Source organism: Glycine soja, chromosome 11 (genome assembly GCF_004193775.1).
Source record: "Glycine soja cultivar W05 chromosome 11, ASM419377v2, whole genome shotgun sequence".
NCBI lineage: Eukaryota > Viridiplantae > Streptophyta > Magnoliopsida > Fabales > Fabaceae > Glycine > Glycine soja.
Genome location: NC_041012.1, coordinates 44484120 through 44502785, shown reverse-complemented (window position 1 = coordinate 44502785; position 18666 = coordinate 44484120). Strand labels below are relative to the sequence as shown.

At 31.3% G+C, this 18666-nt stretch overlaps 1 protein-coding gene across 1 annotated transcript; it reads left to right on the top strand.

Annotated features, from left to right (window-relative positions):
• The first annotated feature begins 5355 nt into the window (after window positions 1-5355).
• LOC114377258 (probable leucine-rich repeat receptor-like serine/threonine-protein kinase At3g14840) lies at window positions 5356-18367 on the top strand. The gene is made up of 24 exons (XM_028335695.1): window positions 5356-5520; window positions 5622-5772; window positions 6593-6664; window positions 6838-6906; window positions 7473-7544; window positions 7620-7691; window positions 7926-7997; window positions 8101-8172; window positions 8275-8343; window positions 8860-8931; window positions 9077-9148; window positions 9745-9816; window positions 13884-13949; window positions 14214-14279; window positions 14368-14400; window positions 14557-14600; window positions 14768-15159; window positions 15348-15552; window positions 15642-15842; window positions 16167-16285; window positions 16371-16581; window positions 16696-16933; window positions 17289-17439; window positions 17768-18367. Exons 1-24 carry the CDS (start codon window positions 5409-5411, stop codon window positions 18173-18175), a joined length of 3111 nt encoding a protein of 1036 aa, XP_028191496.1. The 5' UTR covers window positions 5356-5408; the 3' UTR covers window positions 18176-18367.
• Window positions 18368-18666: the final 299 nt, after the last annotated feature.

The window sequence follows — 18666 nt, the reverse complement described above, 5'->3', positions numbered from 1 at the left end:
GACTTTATGCAATTAATATAAAAACTTATACCCCAATGTCATATCCTATCAGAGCATTGTGTTCCCGCGTCCTCTAGCATGAGGTTCTCCATAGTCATCCACCTAATCATCTGCTCCCATGAATACAAAGTTTGAGATTATCATAGGATCTAAACACAAATAGCACACGGGAAGTGAGTTATCACATCCCTAGCTAATAGAGAGAAACGGGACAACATAGATATACATATATAAATGAGATACAACCTACTTAAACATAGCTCACGTCATTCACGTACTCAAGGATCAAAGCACAATATTACTATATCAATCAATATCGATCAATGCACAAGCGTTATGCAACAAATACACTAAGACTCAATCCTATATGCAATGTGGTATCATGTTAGTGAAAAACCTTGTTGGGCGCGTAGGAGTACATGACAAGACAAACCACACACTAGTAAGTCAAGTCACTCTCACTAGGTAAAATCATAAAGGGACCAGTCAGGGTCACACTGTTCTACAAGAATGCTCCAACCATGTGGGATCGACACAGACTTAAAGAAGCACTCAAAGTGGGTGTATTTACCCCCAAGGCCTACACTCCAAAGAGTCCGTTAAGACCTCTCCCTTCTGATTCAGGTCTAACCCATAAAATATTTTAGCATGCAGACTTTATCTATGAATTGTAAAAAATACACGACTCCTCAATTATTCTCAAAATAATATTATCTCATCACGCTTGTGATTAAACTCGTCGGGTCCCTACAAGGATTCCCATCACAATACTCACTGCGCATTAACTCATCGCCCATAAAAGGTCTTATATTCGTGTGATTGTACAATTCATAGTTCACAATTTAATGCACACAACATCTCAATGCACATATATATTACAAGTTAATACATACTCAGTTTATCACATACATTCGGTCTCAATCACAATGGTATAATCTCAATTTAATATGTTATCACACCTCATGAATCATATACATTTTACTTATGAACTATGTAATACATACAACTACTCGTTTTGTTTTCAAAATCATTTTAACTCGTTGCGCCTCAAAGTGGTTCAACTCGTCAGATTCCCACAGTGGATCCCATCACAATACTCGTCATCCAAAAACTTGTTGCCTTTAAAGAGTCTTACAATTGTGTAATTGCACAGTTCATAGTTCACAATTCAATACATGTAACATCTCAATAAACATATCATTCATCACAGGTTGAATTTGTCACTTACTCACAATTTGAATCACCATTTCATAATCTCACTATAACAAATTATACAAAATATTTCTCACAACATGGGGAGTAAAACCCCTTAAACAATTTCACACAATCATATTAAAATCAATGAATCAAAATCATAGGTTAAAACACAAAAACATCATGAGCACTCAAGTTTATCAACCAATTCTCATCAGAACATCAATTGGTACATCAAACACAACAATATTGTATTTATAATTGTAAAGGAAAAATTATAATTCAATAAACATCTAAAAATAAACCTCAATTTAATCATATAAGGATCTCTACACATGTTCATTTTAACCCCAACTGCGATAAATTTATCCCTTACCTCTAAGTGGGCTCATGCGTGTTTCGACAGCGATAGTGGCATCTCTAACGGTTCCTTGACATTCCTCAAGCTTTTCCTCTGGTTGCCCTGATAAGGTTTCAAAACGTTAGAGAATGAAAAGAGATTGAAGCCTTCATTCCACTGTCAACGTGCAATGCATATTTCTCCCTCCCCAAACATCATTTTGCAAATCCCAACTGTGAAGATGTGTGGAAATGAATTGTGAACTTGGTGTCCAAATTTCACAATGATCCAACGATTAACGAGTCCGGAGTCACAGTTTTATTGGAACAAATTTTGGGTCTTTGCGGGAAAAGAGAAAGATAAGACGCGAAGGGAATTTCTCTCACCTTCAACAATTTTTTGTAATTTCCAACGGTGAGAATGTCTGGATATGAGTTGAAAACCTAGTGCTCAGTTTTCACAATAATCCAACGGTTAGCAAGTCTCAGATCGTTGTTTTACTAAGATAGGTTTGAGTATATGTGAGAAAAGAAGAGAATTTTAGGAGGGGAGAAGAAAAAATAAATTTTGAAAGGAAGAGAAAGCGCAGAGATGTATCGTGAAAATTGACCTAAGATGTCTCTATTTATAGCCAGAGTACTCTCAGCTTATTATTTACTTAATTTATTTATTTGTTTTATAAAAAAAGAACTATTTTATTTCCTGTCAAATGAATAAATAAGATATTTTTTTATTTTCTTTCAAACTATTATTTTAATTAATAAATTCATTTCTCTTTATTTATTTAATTACAAAAATCTCATCATTTTTTAAAAACTATTTATTTTTAAATAAAAAACATTTTTAATTTATTTACGAAAAATGAGACGTTACAAGAACTGTTATTATAGAGAGTATCACAGGTACAAAACAAATTTATGATATTTTGTATGTGCTTGACATTGATAAGAATTTACTAAGTATTGGAAAGCTACTTGAGAAGGGATTCAAAGTCTTCTTTGAGAACAATCAATGTAGATTCAAGGATCCATGTGACGATGAGGTCATGAGAATTAAAATGAGAGGCAAGAGTTTCTTACTTGACCCAATGGAGGAGGAGCAAGCAACTTATGCGACTGCTATGACCAACACAGAGACTTGGCATAAGAGACTAGGTCATTTTCATCACCAGCAACTTTGAATATGCAAAAGAAGGAGTTAGTTCGTGGCTTGCCCCATATTAAGTTCAATCTGCCAAGCTGCAAGGCATGCCATTTTGGTAAACAAGCAAAGCTTTCTTTCCAAAAAGGAGCTTGGAGAGCTAACATAAAGCTGCAACTCATTCATACATATGTTGTCGGACCTCATAAAACTCTTTCATTAAATGGGAGTAAATATTACATTGTTTTTATTGATGATTATACAAGAATGTGTTGGAACTATTTTCTTAGGTTCAAGTCAGAGGTTGCAGGTGTGTTCTTCAAATTCAAGAACTGGATTGAGAACCAAAGTAATTTTAGAATTCAAGTTTTGAGGTCAGATAAAGAGAAGGAATACACCTCAAATGAATTTGATAAATTCTATGAGAAGGTTGGAATTGAGCATCAACTTACAGTATCATACACTCCACAACACCATACACGACGATGTATGTTTTTCCCTCTTTAACACTATTACAGATTTTTAATTTGTGACAGTAACACAATGAGTTTTGATGGCATAATTCAAGTGTTTAGCACCGTCTAATTTATATTTGGCATGAAGTATACATAGGTTTGGCTCCTTGACTCGTACTTCTAGCAAATCTGATCTCTCTTTATGTGAATAGAAATTTCTGTTTGGGTAAGGTATTAGTTTGTTGTGTTCTATAGTTTGCCTCAAATCATTTTGGATTTTGGTGCACTTATATATGATCGAATTCCTAATTATTTTGCATATGTAACTTAAAGTGGGATTCAAATTAAGTTGTGGGAGTATTTCTCATTAATTGTTTTCCCTTATATTAGGTATTTAGTATTCCTATTCTATAGGTTATTAACTTCTTAAAATTTTTAAACTTCTCGATAAGAGGTTTTTGGCCAAGTTATAAAAAAAATACATTTTAGGTAATTTTCACTTTCATAGAAATTAATATTACAATTTAATGTGAAGCATATGTCTGAATACTATTTGTTTTTTCAAACAAACTTTTTGTTTCTAGTTTTATTTTACTTATTTGTTTGCCTAATTCGATTTTTTGAATGTGACTAGCTAAGAGACTCGTATCATTTTTCTATGTTCAGGAAATATTATCTCTAAGTGATTTATTTATTTTCAAATATATTTACTTGTTCTTACAAAACCCTATTTTTTCAAATAATTAATATCTTCACACAAGATATAGAAGATTAATTAACATGCCTTGTCAGAAATATTCCATAGATATGCTTCTCTGATGAATAGTATCTGTCAGAAAATTGCTTGCCAGTGAAATCTTCTTCTCGGCCACACTTTTCGTGAAAGCAATCAGTGTTTTAACCCTAAACCTTATAAGGTTGTTTTGCTATTTTTCCACCTTGCTAATTTTTTAAAAAGATTTCCTTGTCTATATTCAAATAGAAAAAAAATGGGTCAATTTGAGAGAAAGATTAAATGGATGTCAAATAAAACCTTCAAATACCTCATAATAAAAAAACAAAAAATGGATTTAACAAAATTACTGTAGATTTTAAATCTGTTAACCAAGATTCATTTTTCATTTTTCTATAAGCCATTGGCCTTGCCTTCTTGTTTTTGGAGAAAACAAATAATTAGGCCTGACCTTTTGATGGCCAGGCTATGCGCAACTACCTACCGTGTTAAAATGGCGTGACGAGTTGACTCAGTTGGTCGACAAAATATGAGTAAGTTTTTACTTTTGGTATTAATACTATAAGTGTTAGTGATTCAATTATTGATTTTATAAAAAATTTACGTTAGTATTTAATTTTACAAAGCAAACTACAGTATCATTTGATATAAATCCTTATTGTTAATGAAAAATATAATAGAAATTATTAATATATTTTACAATATTTTATAATTCAAAAAATAAAGTAAATATTTTTTAAATTAAAAATTAAAAATATTAACAATAGACTCATATTTAACCAAACCTATAACGAGTAGTTAGGTCCGAATACATCGATCATCCTGATTCCTGGACCTAAATTAGCTAGTTGTGCTCAAACTATCCTTCACTTTAGAAAATCCTAATATAGTTAGACTAATATAATTTCAAATCAGTTGATATATGCGTTCAATGATAACAGAAGGAAGAGTTTAGGATTAATATATATTTTGATAGAAACTACAAACTAATATTCTTCACAATAGAAAATCTTGTTTGAATCATATAGAAATATTACTAGGGACAAAATTCTAAGTATTCAGACATCTACATATAAAAAATTTGAACTAAAAATTATTAGTTAGACAAGAACAACTATTATTTTGTACAGAGACCGGAGCAACCTTGTACTTGATCCACACGCTCAAATATAAATGATTAGTATAAATGCATTTATACAAACACCTAACAAAATTTGATTACTTTCTATAAAAAAAATTGATTACTTTGTCGTGCCACCTTATTTATTAATACAATGCCATTATAAAATAAATTACTATTAAATAACTGTAAGTTAAATTAACAGCATACATAAATTAAATTAAACTGTTGAAGAAAAAGGAGTCAAAGGACTTAGTTGGTAACAGTTGCTATGGTAATGTTGAATTAGTCTCCTTAGCTTGCTGGTCCTTAATTGACACGCCTATGAGACTTTAAAGTCTTCCCTGAACTGGACCCTTCTACACTCCTTCCTCCTTTATTATCTGCCTTCTCATTATTCTTCCTCTTCACACTTTCTCCATTGCAATGCCAATCAGCATGAAGACCATCATTTCCTCTCAATTTGTCCTCCTTTCACTCCTTCCAATTTGCTTCACATGGCTTGCTTTTGGAGCCAACAAACTGCCACAAAATGAGGGTAGGAAATGCATATAAATCTCTTTTAAATATAAATGAATCAAAATATTGTTTAAGTGATCACATTGCTTATGGCACTTCAATTTTGGGCGTTTATTTTAGTGGATGCGCTGAAGGAGATAGCTAAAACACTTGGTAAGGAGAATTGGGACTTCAGTGTAAATCCATGCTACAGCTGGAATCTTTCCAAAGACAATATGGTTTCTTGCAATTGCGATATTTCTAATGACAGTTTCTGCCATGTCATGAAAATGTATGTCCCTTTCTCATCAGTGTCTTTAAAATCGGAAGAGGCTTCACTATTCACTTGGTCTTTATAGTTAGAGTTTTAGTCTTTATATATACAGTTTTTTTGTAAAGGTTTATTACGTCAGAAATTTTTTGTGGTAGCTTTATACCACTGTTCTATGGTATTGGCAATAAACACTAGAACTTGAAATTTTTCTATGTTCGTAGGGATTAAAACTTAGCAGTTTTGCGTTGTTACTAAAACAATTTTTCTCTAGTCAGGACTAAACCTTACGACAACTACAAGTACTAAATTATGATTGTTTGCTTAACAAAAAGAGGATATACTATCTGATATATACTAATACGACGGAACAAATTTAGTACAAGTACTAAATTCTCTTTGATTGATATCAAATATATGAAATCTCTTAAAAATTTTAAAAAATAAATATGAAAATTGACTTTTGAAAATTAAGTTTTTTGGTAAACGTATGTATCTTTAAATTGAAAAATAAATATTCAATTTTTAAAGTATAATAAATAATTAATATTATTTTTATTCTTAGCATGTATCTTTAAAGGCACACGCTAATAAAATCAAAACTAAAATTAAGAATAAATATTACACTAGTATCTTATTTTCTTATACGACAATAGTAGCATGGATGTTTGAAACTATGAACACTACAACTTTTTTCTTTTATGATTGTTCAAACTTCAATTTCTAACCCTTTCATTATCGATCAATGCGTAATTAAAAGAGACTAGTACAATAAACATAACTACATAAACGCCTGTCTTGATAAAAAAAATAATTACTATTTTTCAATTTTTGGTGACAGAGCTCTGAAATCACAAAATCTTCGAGGCAATCTTCCCCCACAACTGATCGAATTACCTTATCTCCAAGAGATGTACGTAATACTCTTTTGAAGGAAAGTGAACTTGCATACTATATATGTTATGTTTCACTATGAATTTTTTTTTATTATTAGAAATTTACAATACTACTCACGTAATCTTGCTGGCGTTTCATTATAAATCTGATTAATTTATTTCTTATCTTTTTTGCCTCATTTTGGTATAGTGAACTCAGCCGTAACTACCTTAGTGGTACAATTCCTAGACAATGGGGCTCCTCCAACCTTCAAAAAATGTATGTTTCTCTTTCCACTTATGAATCATCTTCATTGTATGTCTTTAGCATATGATCTTGTTACATGAGGGTATTGTTTTATGTGTTGTGTTGCATGTGTGAGAAAAGGTATTTTTTTTTTATACAGAATGTGAGAAAGAGTATATAAATTTAATAATGCGCTCTTTAATGTTTTTCTTTCCAACACTTTATCTCCCTTTGCTTAAAATTTATTTGAGTTTCACCGGTTTTGTAACAAAATCCACTAGAAGAAAAATAAAATTCACATATTTAGTCAGACTTAGAATTTTACTTCATAGAGAAAAAATTATTATATAGTCCAATATCATTATATGACCATGGTGACATGCTTCTCATCAATCTACACATAACCATATTTTTCAGTTTACAAAGAAAAATAGTTGATAAAACTTGATTATGTATCATGTGAAAATTGACCCAACTTATAATAGTTTGGGACCATGTAATAATTGTGTCCACAAGAGACTATATTGTTGACATTTCTGAATTTTAAAATTTATTACTTTGTTTCATGTCACATGAATCTAATTTACGTTTTCCTATAGTTCTCTTCTTGGAAACCGAATAACTGGCCCAATCCCAAAAGAGCTGGGAAAACTCACCAATCTTACACGCTTGTGAGTTTCTACTTTTCCTCATTGATTAAGATTCTATGTAAGTCATTTCAATGTAACGTAATTTCTATTGCATAGGATCCTTGAGTTCAATCAACTCTCTGGAAAGCTTCCTTCAGAACTTGGGAATCTTGTCCTCATTAAACAACTGTAAGCCTCTGCATTTTAGTTGTCATTGTCATTAAGAGACACTATATTGTTTCATTTGATTAAGTTTTGCTGTTGAATCTTCAAGAATCAAGATTATGCGCCAGGACAGTGAAAGTGGACTTTTTTCTCTCTATTTTTTTTATATAAAAAAATGCTTCAACTAAGTTTTGTACTATATAAATTGTTAAACTCATGTAACATAATATGAGTTCTGATAATTGCTTGTTACTGTAGACATCTAAGCTCCAATAACTTCACTGGTCCATTGCCAGCAACTCTTGCGAGGCTTACTACAATGGATGAATTGTATGGTCCTTATTTAAATTTTTTGCAGTTACTTGGAATTCTATTATTAATTTTGGTTCTGAATAAATAGTAACTTTGCATGATTATTGTCACATGTGAGCAGTCGAATTAATGACAACCAGTTTTCTGGCAACATACCTGATTTTATTGGAAGTTGGAAAAGTCTTGATCAACTGTACGAACCATTCTCTTTTTCTCTTTTTTTTTTTAATTGAAGTTTGATTCTATTTCCATTGTTGATCCTTATATATGATGGAAATGTATTCTTATTTTGAAGACATATGCAAGGGAGTGGTTTAAGTGGACCAATTCCTTCGGGAATTTCACTTCTAAACTTAACTGATTTGTAAGTATGATTTTTTTATATATATACATATGCATACATAAATAAATAAATAAATATATATATATATATATATATATATATATATATATTGCCAAGGCTGTAGAGTAAATTTTATTTTAATTTTCTAGTGCTAAAAGGAGTTTCTCTAACCAATTCATCATAAAGGTTAAACTATTCATTTAGTTTCTATTCCTTATTTTAAGTTTTAGTCTCTCCACAATATAATTATAAGTAAAGTGTTTAAAAACTTTAGTTTTTTTTTCTCTATTACTAACACTAGAGAACATTTTCTGGCAGTGAAAGCCATTACAAAAGTTTTCTGGCAGTGCTAAATTACCACAAAAAGCTATGTAGAAATTAAAACTTAGTGTATAGTTTTTTGGTTTGGAGACTAAAACTTAAAATAAAGATAAATATAAGGACCAAATGAATAATTTAAACTTTATTTATAATTGGGACCTCAGCATTAAATTGCTTTCTAACTATATTTTTCCTTCCTTAAAATATGAAATGCAGGAGGATTAGTGACTTAAATGGACCTGATTCAACTTTTCCACGACTAGAAAATATGACATATCTGAAATATTTGTGAGTGAATTGCTTTAATTGTTGATATTTTTATTCTAGTTTTTCTCCTTAATACAAGATACGTGATCTGAGAAGTACAAAATCTAACTCATGAGATATTAATAATGTTATTTCTTCAGAATTCACGTATTTGATTGTATAACAGGATATTAAGGAGTTGCAATATCAATGACACATTTCCTCAGTATCTTGTAAGGCTATCACGTTTGCAAATTTTGTAAGTGCTAATTCACTCTTTTTCCAATGATATACTATGTTGATGCTGATTGTCAAATTTTCTTGTATTAATTTTATGTTATTTTAAGATCATGTATGGTCCTTACAATTTGAAAAGTCTAAAACAGCCCATGAGAAAAATGAAAAGATGTAGCTCTATAAAAATAGTTGAACAAATAAGTGGGTTTCATGAAAAACACATCCACCAAATACTTTTGTTTCAAGTTTTCTGCATGTTATGATGTGTCAGATAATCAAATTGATCAGTACCGCTCTGTCCATTTTATACTTTTAGTATTTAGTAAAAGAGAAGAGAAAATTAGAGAAAAATTACAGAACTTAAAAATAGAATTGTATTAAAATAAGAAAGATCATTTTACAAGGGTACAATAAAGCTTATAAAGCTAATTAGAGTAACCAACTTCCTAACTAATGTAACTAACCTTTTAACTAATTTGTGTATCTCTGACATAGGCTCTTTTTTCGAATGGATATAACATGAGTATGCTTTTGTGGTCATCACATCTAGAAGATAAATATTTTGATGTTTCTTCTCTCTTTAACTTTGACTTGTGCTGGATAAAATTTCTCTTGCAGAGACCTCAGCTATAACAAATTAAATGGACCAGTCCCGAAAAACCTTCAAGAAGTAGCATTAGCAAGCTACATGTGAGAACTTTTTAACATTTTTTATATTAATTTTACTCCAAAATAGGAATTGATATTCTTTTCATTGTCAAATCCAGTTAGATAATTAATATCCAAAACTATGGCTGTTACTTTGTAGAAGCCACTATCTATTTATAAATAATCAAATGATTATTAGGTTTCAGATATTATACCTATTCTGCATGTTTGTAATATCTTTATAGGTTTAAAAAGTTCAGGTTGTCTTTGGTATAAGCTGTCTATGTCCAATTGAATTCTTGAAGGAAAAACTCAGCTTAGACACATGTAAAATTGTCATCTTAATAGTGTAGCTTAGGTAGATCAAGGCAAATATGAGATGAAATGGGAGAAAATTTATGAATAAAGGATGCACCCTTTTTGAAATTGAACATGGATAAAATTGTGTGGCATGGTTTTATCATATTGTATTTGAATGGATCATGATCCTTTATAAAGTGCACCTTGCAACTTGGAAAGTAAGGTGCAAAACTCATAAATGTGACATCCTCTACCACATACATGTATTAATAATAAAAGAAATAAGAAATAAAATTTAATTAAAAGTTTTTAAAACATATTTAAATACAACTCACATTCACCTTTCTAACATCATAATAAAATTTATCCAAATAAATAATAAATTTACTTTGGCTCAAAACAATGCGTCTAAAAACTTCATACACTTAATATAGAACCTATACCTTAATGTCACATCCTATCAGAGCATTGTGTTCCTGTATCCTTTAGCATCAGGTTCTTCATAATCATTCACCTATTCATCTGCTTCCATGCACACAAGGTTCGAGATCATTATAGGATCTAAACACAAATAACACCCCGGGGGTGAGTTATCACATTCCTAACTAATGAAGAGTGACAAGACAACATGTAAATATAAATATCATAAAAACAAAATAAAACTTACTTAAACATAGCTCATATCATTTCACCACTTTATCACCCAACATCACATCATAACACAACACGTCTCGTTCATTTTCACAAAATTCACGTATTCAATGATCAACACACAATATCACCAAGTCAATCAATATCGATCAATACACAAGCGTTATGCAACATATACACTAAGACTCATCCATTTGTACTGTCTTCGTGTGATTCCATTATCTCCCTCCGTGAATATTATCTCACAAATCCCAACGATGAAGGTGTGCGTAATTGAATCTTGGAAAACATATCAAAAGATTACGACAATCCAACGGTTAACAAATCTTTGGTCGTAGTTTTACTTAGACAGTTTTGAGTTTCTGCGGAAAAAGAAAATGCTACTATGAGAAGTGTATTTCTCTCACCTCCAACATTTTCTCATAATTCCTAACGGTGAAAACTAACCTAACATCGTTATTTATACCTAGGGTACTCACAACTTATTATTTACTCTATTTATTTTTATAATTTTATAAAAATAAACTATATTTTATTCACTACAAGAAACAAGCTCGTTTGCCAGGGGCGGATTCCCTGGGAAAAGAACAAAAAGCCCTGGGAAATGGACGTTTGCCAGGGGCTGAATCCCTGGGAAAAACGCCCATCGCAAATCAGTTTGCCAGGGATTTCACCCCTGGCAAAAAAACGAGGGGCTGGCCCTGGCAAAATCCCTGTCTTAGCCCCTGTCTTCTCACTGACGCATCTGCACACTTTTCTGACGCGCTGCTGTACTGATACAAGTCAAATCATACAGTGCCAGGGGTTTTGCCAGGGGCAAACCCCTGTGAAACTTTATATATTTTTTTTAAAAAAAAAAATTTTAATAAATAATTTATTGTAATAAAAATCATTTTAATTAAAAAAAATTATTTAAAATAATTAAAAAAAATTATTTAAATTTAATTAAAAAAATAACTGATTTTGAATACACTATTTTCAAAAACTGTTTTCCAACAATAAACCTTTTTTTGTGGTATTTTTATTTAAAAAACAGTTTTAAATTTTAAAAAAATTACAATTTATAAAAAAACCGATTTAATTTAACAAACAGTTTAACTTTTAAAAAATATCAGACTTTTGACTACACAAATTTAAAAACCGATTTTCCTCTAAATTAAAAAAAAAGTTTTAAAAAAACAGTTTTAGTAAATAACCAGTTTTCCATAATAATTAACAAAATGCTATGTATTTTTGTGCATTCTAGTATAACAATAACTACACATAATCCACAAATCTACCTAAAAAGCATATATTCAACAACATGCATATATTCTATTTTGTTAAAAAATAAAAAAACATGCATATATATTCCATAAATAATTTGAATATTCAACAACATGCATATATTCAATAACATCCAACATCATCATCAACATATATCATTCTATATAACATATTTATTAAAATTTCGAATAAAAACAAAGAAAAAATGTTTTACTCTAATTAAACAGTTTTAAAAATAACAGTTTTATTATACATTTTTTTTCTCTAGTTTTAACATTTTTTCTAACTAAACTGTTTTATAAACAGTTTTAAAAATGTTAACATCATATATTATATATAAACAGTTTTATATAAACAGTTTTATTAAACAGATCATGCAAAATTAAACAGTTTTATTAAACAAAAAAATTATACAGTTTCTAATTAAACAGTTATATTAACAACAAAATTCGAAATATATATAAACATCATATATTATAACACATCATGCAAGTAGAAACATCATATTTTCTTTGACAGATCATGCAAAATTATAACATCATATATATAAACATCATTTATCTAAAATTATAAGTAGAAAAATTACTAACTTGTTGAAGCTTGAGAGAACAAATTCAGAGAGCAAGGAGCAGCAGGAGGAGGCAAATTTGGACACTGATACAATAAAAAATATTTATGTTAATAAGTAGTAACAAATAAAAACAGAAAAATATAATAAGTGAAAAGAGTGTTACCAAATTATAGAACAAGTGTATGAACTGAATGATAATGGACTGAAAATGAACTGGTGAGGATGGAAATGGAAACCGAAAATTTTTCTAAGTTTCAAAAACACAACACTGAGCATGAGGATAAACACGCGGTTTGGCTATATAGTGTAAAAAAACCCAGGGAATAACTCACGGAATGCCCCTCGCAAAACAACAGAGTCAAAGGCTAACCTCCTAACTTCAGCTATATGAGCAGAACGGTGCAGCTAGGAAAGCAGGGATTCCTTTTTGCCAGGGGCTGCAAGCCATTTCCGAGGGGTAACACCCCTGTCACGTCTGGGCCGCACAGCTTTTTGCAGTGCATGGTCATGTCGTGTTGACTTATGGGAAGATTCCGTCAGCTTTACAGAAAACGAGGGCATACCCGTGTGTTTGGCCGTGTGAAAACAACATGCTGTTTTAAAATTCATTTTCCGCTCTTTTTTTTGCCAAGGCTTTTGTATTTTTGCGAGGGACAAACCCCTGTGTAAATGTAAGTGGTCCCAGCCTTCTCAAATGTCATTTTGCCAGGGGTTTCCTTGGCTTAGTCCCTGGGAAATTTGCCAGGGGTTAATGTCCCTGTCAAAAATCCCTGGCAAATGGGCATATTTCTTGTAGTGATTCTCTATCAAATGAATAAATAAATACACTCTTTATTTTCTCTAAAATTATTATTTTAATTAATAAAATTATTTCTCCTTATTTATTTAATTATAAAAAACCTTATTATTTTATAAAACTCTATTTATTTATAAATAATAATCCTTTTTAATTTAGTCTACGAAAAATGAGATATTACAATAACTATCAATGAAAAAATTAACAGTGAGTACAAGCATGCTGATAATACATATGGGTAAATAAGAATTCACTCCCTTAATTTTCTGTTGAGTCACTCTACTTTCTAAAGTACATTTTGAATGTCATAAATTTTTACAGTTAACATCTCTTATTCAATCAAGATATCTATGCAGTTATTCTAAATAAGTTATAGGTTAGGAATGAATCAAATACTACTTAGGAAAGAAAAAAGAAAGCATGGCTAGGAATCATTACAGATAACTAGCTTATTTTTCATTTTGATAGCTTCATTAGTAACTGATGTGCTCTATGTTTTGGTTCTTATATACTATTTTACTGTAGATATTTAACTGGAAACTTCCTCACTGGACTGGTACCTGAGTGGACAAGTGCCAATAATAAAAATTTGTGAGTTCTATTTTGAACGTTACTTGTATAATTCACTGAGTAATTCATTTTTTAATTTTGGAACTGTAAATTTACTTTTCCATATTTTGTATCTTATATTCTAGGCATTTAGTCCTTAATCGCCTCGAAGTTTCATGGATTGATTTCTATCAAATATATCATAGCTCATAGCCGATTGACATCATGTATTAAGATAATTCCTCTTGGCCTAATGAAATTGTTTCATCTTCTAAGTTTTGGAATTACCTTTCTCACATTATGCAGAGATCTTTCATATAACAACTTCAGTGTTGAAGACCGAGAGTCAAAGATATGTTACCAGAAAACTGCGTATGAATACTTACATTCATATGATTTTTGGTTTTCTGGCAATTTCATGAAGCTATCCGAGTATTAACCATCTCTTTCTATGCCATAGGAACTTGTTTGGAAGCTTTTCAAGGACTAACTTGTAAGTTTTATATTTCATGTGCTAACTTTTATAAATGTATGTACAAAAAAAAAAAAATCACTTTTATAATGTACATATAGACCCTTTCATTTTTCCTTTCTCTAGTGCAATTTATGTTTTTTATGTTTTGATTTGTGTCCACTTCTTCTCCCTCAGAGGACCAGTTTCTTGTGAGAACAGCACTAGAACCTGTACTAAGAGTAAGTTAATGAAATGTGAAATTTCTGTAAGCTAAACTATCTTACTAATATTATCAGGCTAACATTGTAATACTCGTTCATCAACGTATGCAGCAACTTAAACTGTTTTATATTGTCTGGATTCCTTTAATGGTTTCGAAATTCTGATCCTTTGCCTCTTGTTCCAGATGTTCAATCTCTATATATAAATTGTGGTGGAAAGCAGGTTGTTGTTGGAGGTATAACATATGATGAAGATATGGATTCAGCTGGACCAGCAGTGTATAAACAGAGTAGAAACAACTGGGCATTTAGCAACACAGGTCAATTCATGGACAATAATACTTTAGCTATACAAGGAAAGCTTCCCGCCTATACCACAGAAAATGAAACCAGGCTTTATATGACGGATGCCGAATTATATAAGAATGCGCGTATTTCCCCCATGTCTTTGACTTATTATGGATTTTGCTTGGAAAATGGAGACTACACAGTAAAGCTTCACTTTGCTGAGATAATGTTTACAGCTGATAGCACATATAGCTGCTTAGGGAGGCGTCTATTTGATGTATATATTCAGGTACATGATTTTAACCAACAAGTCACTAGTTTCCTTTAGGATCATCATCAATCAATGTTTAGACTTTAGATCCCTTTCATAATCCATGCTTGAATTATATTAAAATATAGAAACATGGCATCAGATAAATAGAATTTACTGTAATGAATTAAAAAAATTCATTTAGGCTTGTATTTGAAATATTGCAGGGAAGGCGAGTACTGAAGGATTTCAACATTGCTAATGAAGCACAAGGAGTTGGAAAGGAACTCATAAAAGAATTTCCTGCTCATGTGAGTACTAATGACTTAGAGATCCGCTTCTATTGGGCAGGCAAAGGGACAACAAATATCCCGTATAAATCAGTATATGGTCCTCTTATATCCGCTATTTCTGTCAAGTATGCTCAGTATGGTGGGTTGTCTTCTAAGTTTTATTTCTTCAAAACTTCCACCTTAATGGTATTATCTGATTCATATTGCTCTTATGTGATAATCAAACAGACTCTACAGGTGACATGTCTGCAGGAGTTATTGTTGCAATTGTAGCTGCATTAGTGATTGTTGTCATCTTGATTGTTCTTGGCATACTTTGGTGGATGGGTTTCATTGGTGATTGTTGTTGGAATGCTTCGGTGGAAGGGTTATTGTCAACGTCAAACTTCCTGCCTCATTTTGGTCGAAAGAAACATTTATTAATGAAAGGTGACTACAAAGCAACTACATTTGCTATCATGATTGCCATTTTCCAATCATTCAGCTGAAACAATTGAGAATTATCAAACACAAAATTGGCTTTTGTTCATGATATTTGACCATTCATTCTAGTTACCTACTTGCTAATTCTATATAACAAAAGCAAAGGACAATGGATGGACAATCTAATCAAAACATTGGTATCTATATGTTTTCCCTTTTTTGAGCAATGATAGTGGAATAATGTTTTTTCCTCCAAATCCTTAATGAGTAATGACACAAGAATTTCATACGATAATATATGTCTCGTCTTTTGTTTGCTTTCATTGGCAGAGCTCAGAGATCTAGATCTACAAACTGGTGTATTTACCTTACATCAAATCAAAGTTGCAACAAATAACTTTGATATTTCCAATAAGATTGGAGAAGGAGGCTTTGGTCCTGTTTATAAGGTGTCCCAATTATATAGCATTAAATAAATTTTGTTTGATATATTGTATTGATGGATATTAATGACTAAATTCGTGTTTGATGCAGGGCATTCTGTCAAACAGCAAACCAATAGCAGTCAAACAACTATCACCTAAATCAGAGCAAGGAACCCGTGAGTTTATAAATGAGATAGGCATGATCTCTGCTTTGCAACACCCTAATCTTGTTAAACTTTATGGCTGTTGTGTTGAGGGAGATCAATTGTTGCTAGTATACGAATATATGGAAAACAATAGCCTTGCACATGCGTTATTTGGTAATTCATTGCTTTATATACTCAATTTTGGTTTTTTTTTATGTGGCATTTCAATCTTAAAAAGTATATATGGATAAATAACTTGTTGTCTAATTTCTGTCACTGTCACAAAAGACTCAGGAGATAGACATTTGAAATTGAGTTGGCCAACAAGGAAGAAGATTTGTGTTGGTATTGCTAGAGGTTTAGCTTTCATGCATGAAGAATCAAGACTAAAAGTTGTTCACAGGGATTTAAAGACCTCTAATGTGTTGCTTGATGAAGACCTAAACCCAAAGATATCTGATTTTGGTTTGGCCAGGCTTCGTGAGGGAGACAATACTCACATAAGCACCAGAATTGCAGGGACTTGGTGAGATACAATATTTTTGAGAAAATAGGATATGCACCGATAGTGTTAAGTGTTTTTACATTGTCATCTAATTACAAATCATCATGGATGATAAGTTTGTTGACTTTGATAATAATTACCTTAAAATTCATATCAAACATGATTTTTAATTGTTTGAAAGTGTAAAACCTTTTACACTAACAATACATATGAAATAAGCTCATATCTTTTTATCTAAATATTTTTAAAATGTATTTTCCAAATTACACTATGTACTGACAAGTCTTATCAAATCCAATTCAGAAAGATTTTAGATATAAAAGCCAGAGCATTATCAAATTTGAGGTTGCTGGAATAATGTATTTCAATTATGCAGGGGATATATGGCTCCTGAGTATGCAATGCATGGTTATCTGACCGAAAAGGCAGATGTTTATAGTTTTGGGGTTATTACCATAGAAATTGTAAGTGGAAAAAGAAACACTATTCACCAATCAAAGGAGGAAGCATTTTATCTTCTTGATTGGGTAACTTTTATTCTCAACATTCTCCATTGTTTCTTTCTGAATATTCATCATACAATATACTTTCTGTGATGTGTTTAAATTATGATTCAATTTTCATCTTGTGCCAGTCTAGAAGAAAAACATTGCATGCACTTCACCTTTGTTGTGAATTTTCTGAAAAATTAGCCACTTCAAGTCATCTAAATGACATCATTGTAATCTTTATCTCCTGTCAAAATGTCCAATATCCTATGATAAAGAATCTTCATACTTGAAACAGTATTATATATTCAACTGTAACAGACTCTCAAATCAAACTGAGTTTTGTTTTTTTTTTTTCTTTCAACAGGCACGTTTGTTGAAAGACAGAGGTAGCATAATGGAGCTAGTTGATCCAAGGTTGGGTATAGATTTCAATGAAGAGGAGGTAATGTTGATGGTCAAAGTGGCTCTCCTATGCACCAATGTCACTTCAACCCTTAGGCCCTCCATGTCTACTGTGCTAAACATGCTTGAGGGCAGAACGGTAGTTCCAGAATTTGTTGCACTGTCAAGTGAGGTATTGGATGAGATGAAGTTGGGGATAATGAGAGAGTTTTACAGTCAAATGGAAGAAAATAACACAAGTGAGGCACGAAGTTTGAGCTTGACAATGGATGTTCCATGGACTTGTTCATCTTCATCAGCTGTAGATCTCAATCCGGCTCACCTTGATGCTTCCTGTTGGGAGAAAAAGAAATTAAGAGAGTCTGTATGAATTGCATTCATTTGCATAGTTTCCTATTGTTAGGAGAGAAATTCTCTGAGTTAATCACACAATTAGTTTGTTATGATTAGTTACTTGTCAGTGCTCAATAGTTAATATAAATTGGAACACCATGTACCTTTTCAGCATCATTAAATCAATCAGTATTATTCCTCTTGAAAATTACGATATTTGGCATATACCTATGATATAATTTCTATCCCTCTCATTCTCTTGTTACGAACACCTATGAGACTGTTGGTTATGTCAGAGTTCAATCACAGATATAATGACCCCAAATACATCATAGTTGGATCGCAATAATTTAAGATTAATTTAAGACATGGTAAAACCAACATTACTCATCATAGGACACTAAATTGGATGCATGATTAAAGATAACATACACTCTTGATTGACAGAACCTTCATGCATTTTTAACTGATGTTTGATTTATTTCATCATAATTATTTGTTGCTGTCTTTCATATTGTTATTCGATGT

Coding starts and splice junctions, on each gene's coding strand:
- LOC114377258 (XM_028335695.1), top strand. CDS start 5,409: ATGCCAATCAGCATGAAGACCATCATTTCCTCTCAATTTGTCCTCCTT. Junction 6,665..6,837: donor TTACCTTATCTCCAAGAGAT/GTACGTAATACT, acceptor ATTTTGGTATAG/TGAACTCAGCCGTAACTACC. Junction 7,692..7,925: donor CTTGTCCTCATTAAACAACT/GTAAGCCTCTGC, acceptor TTGTTACTGTAG/ACATCTAAGCTCCAATAACT.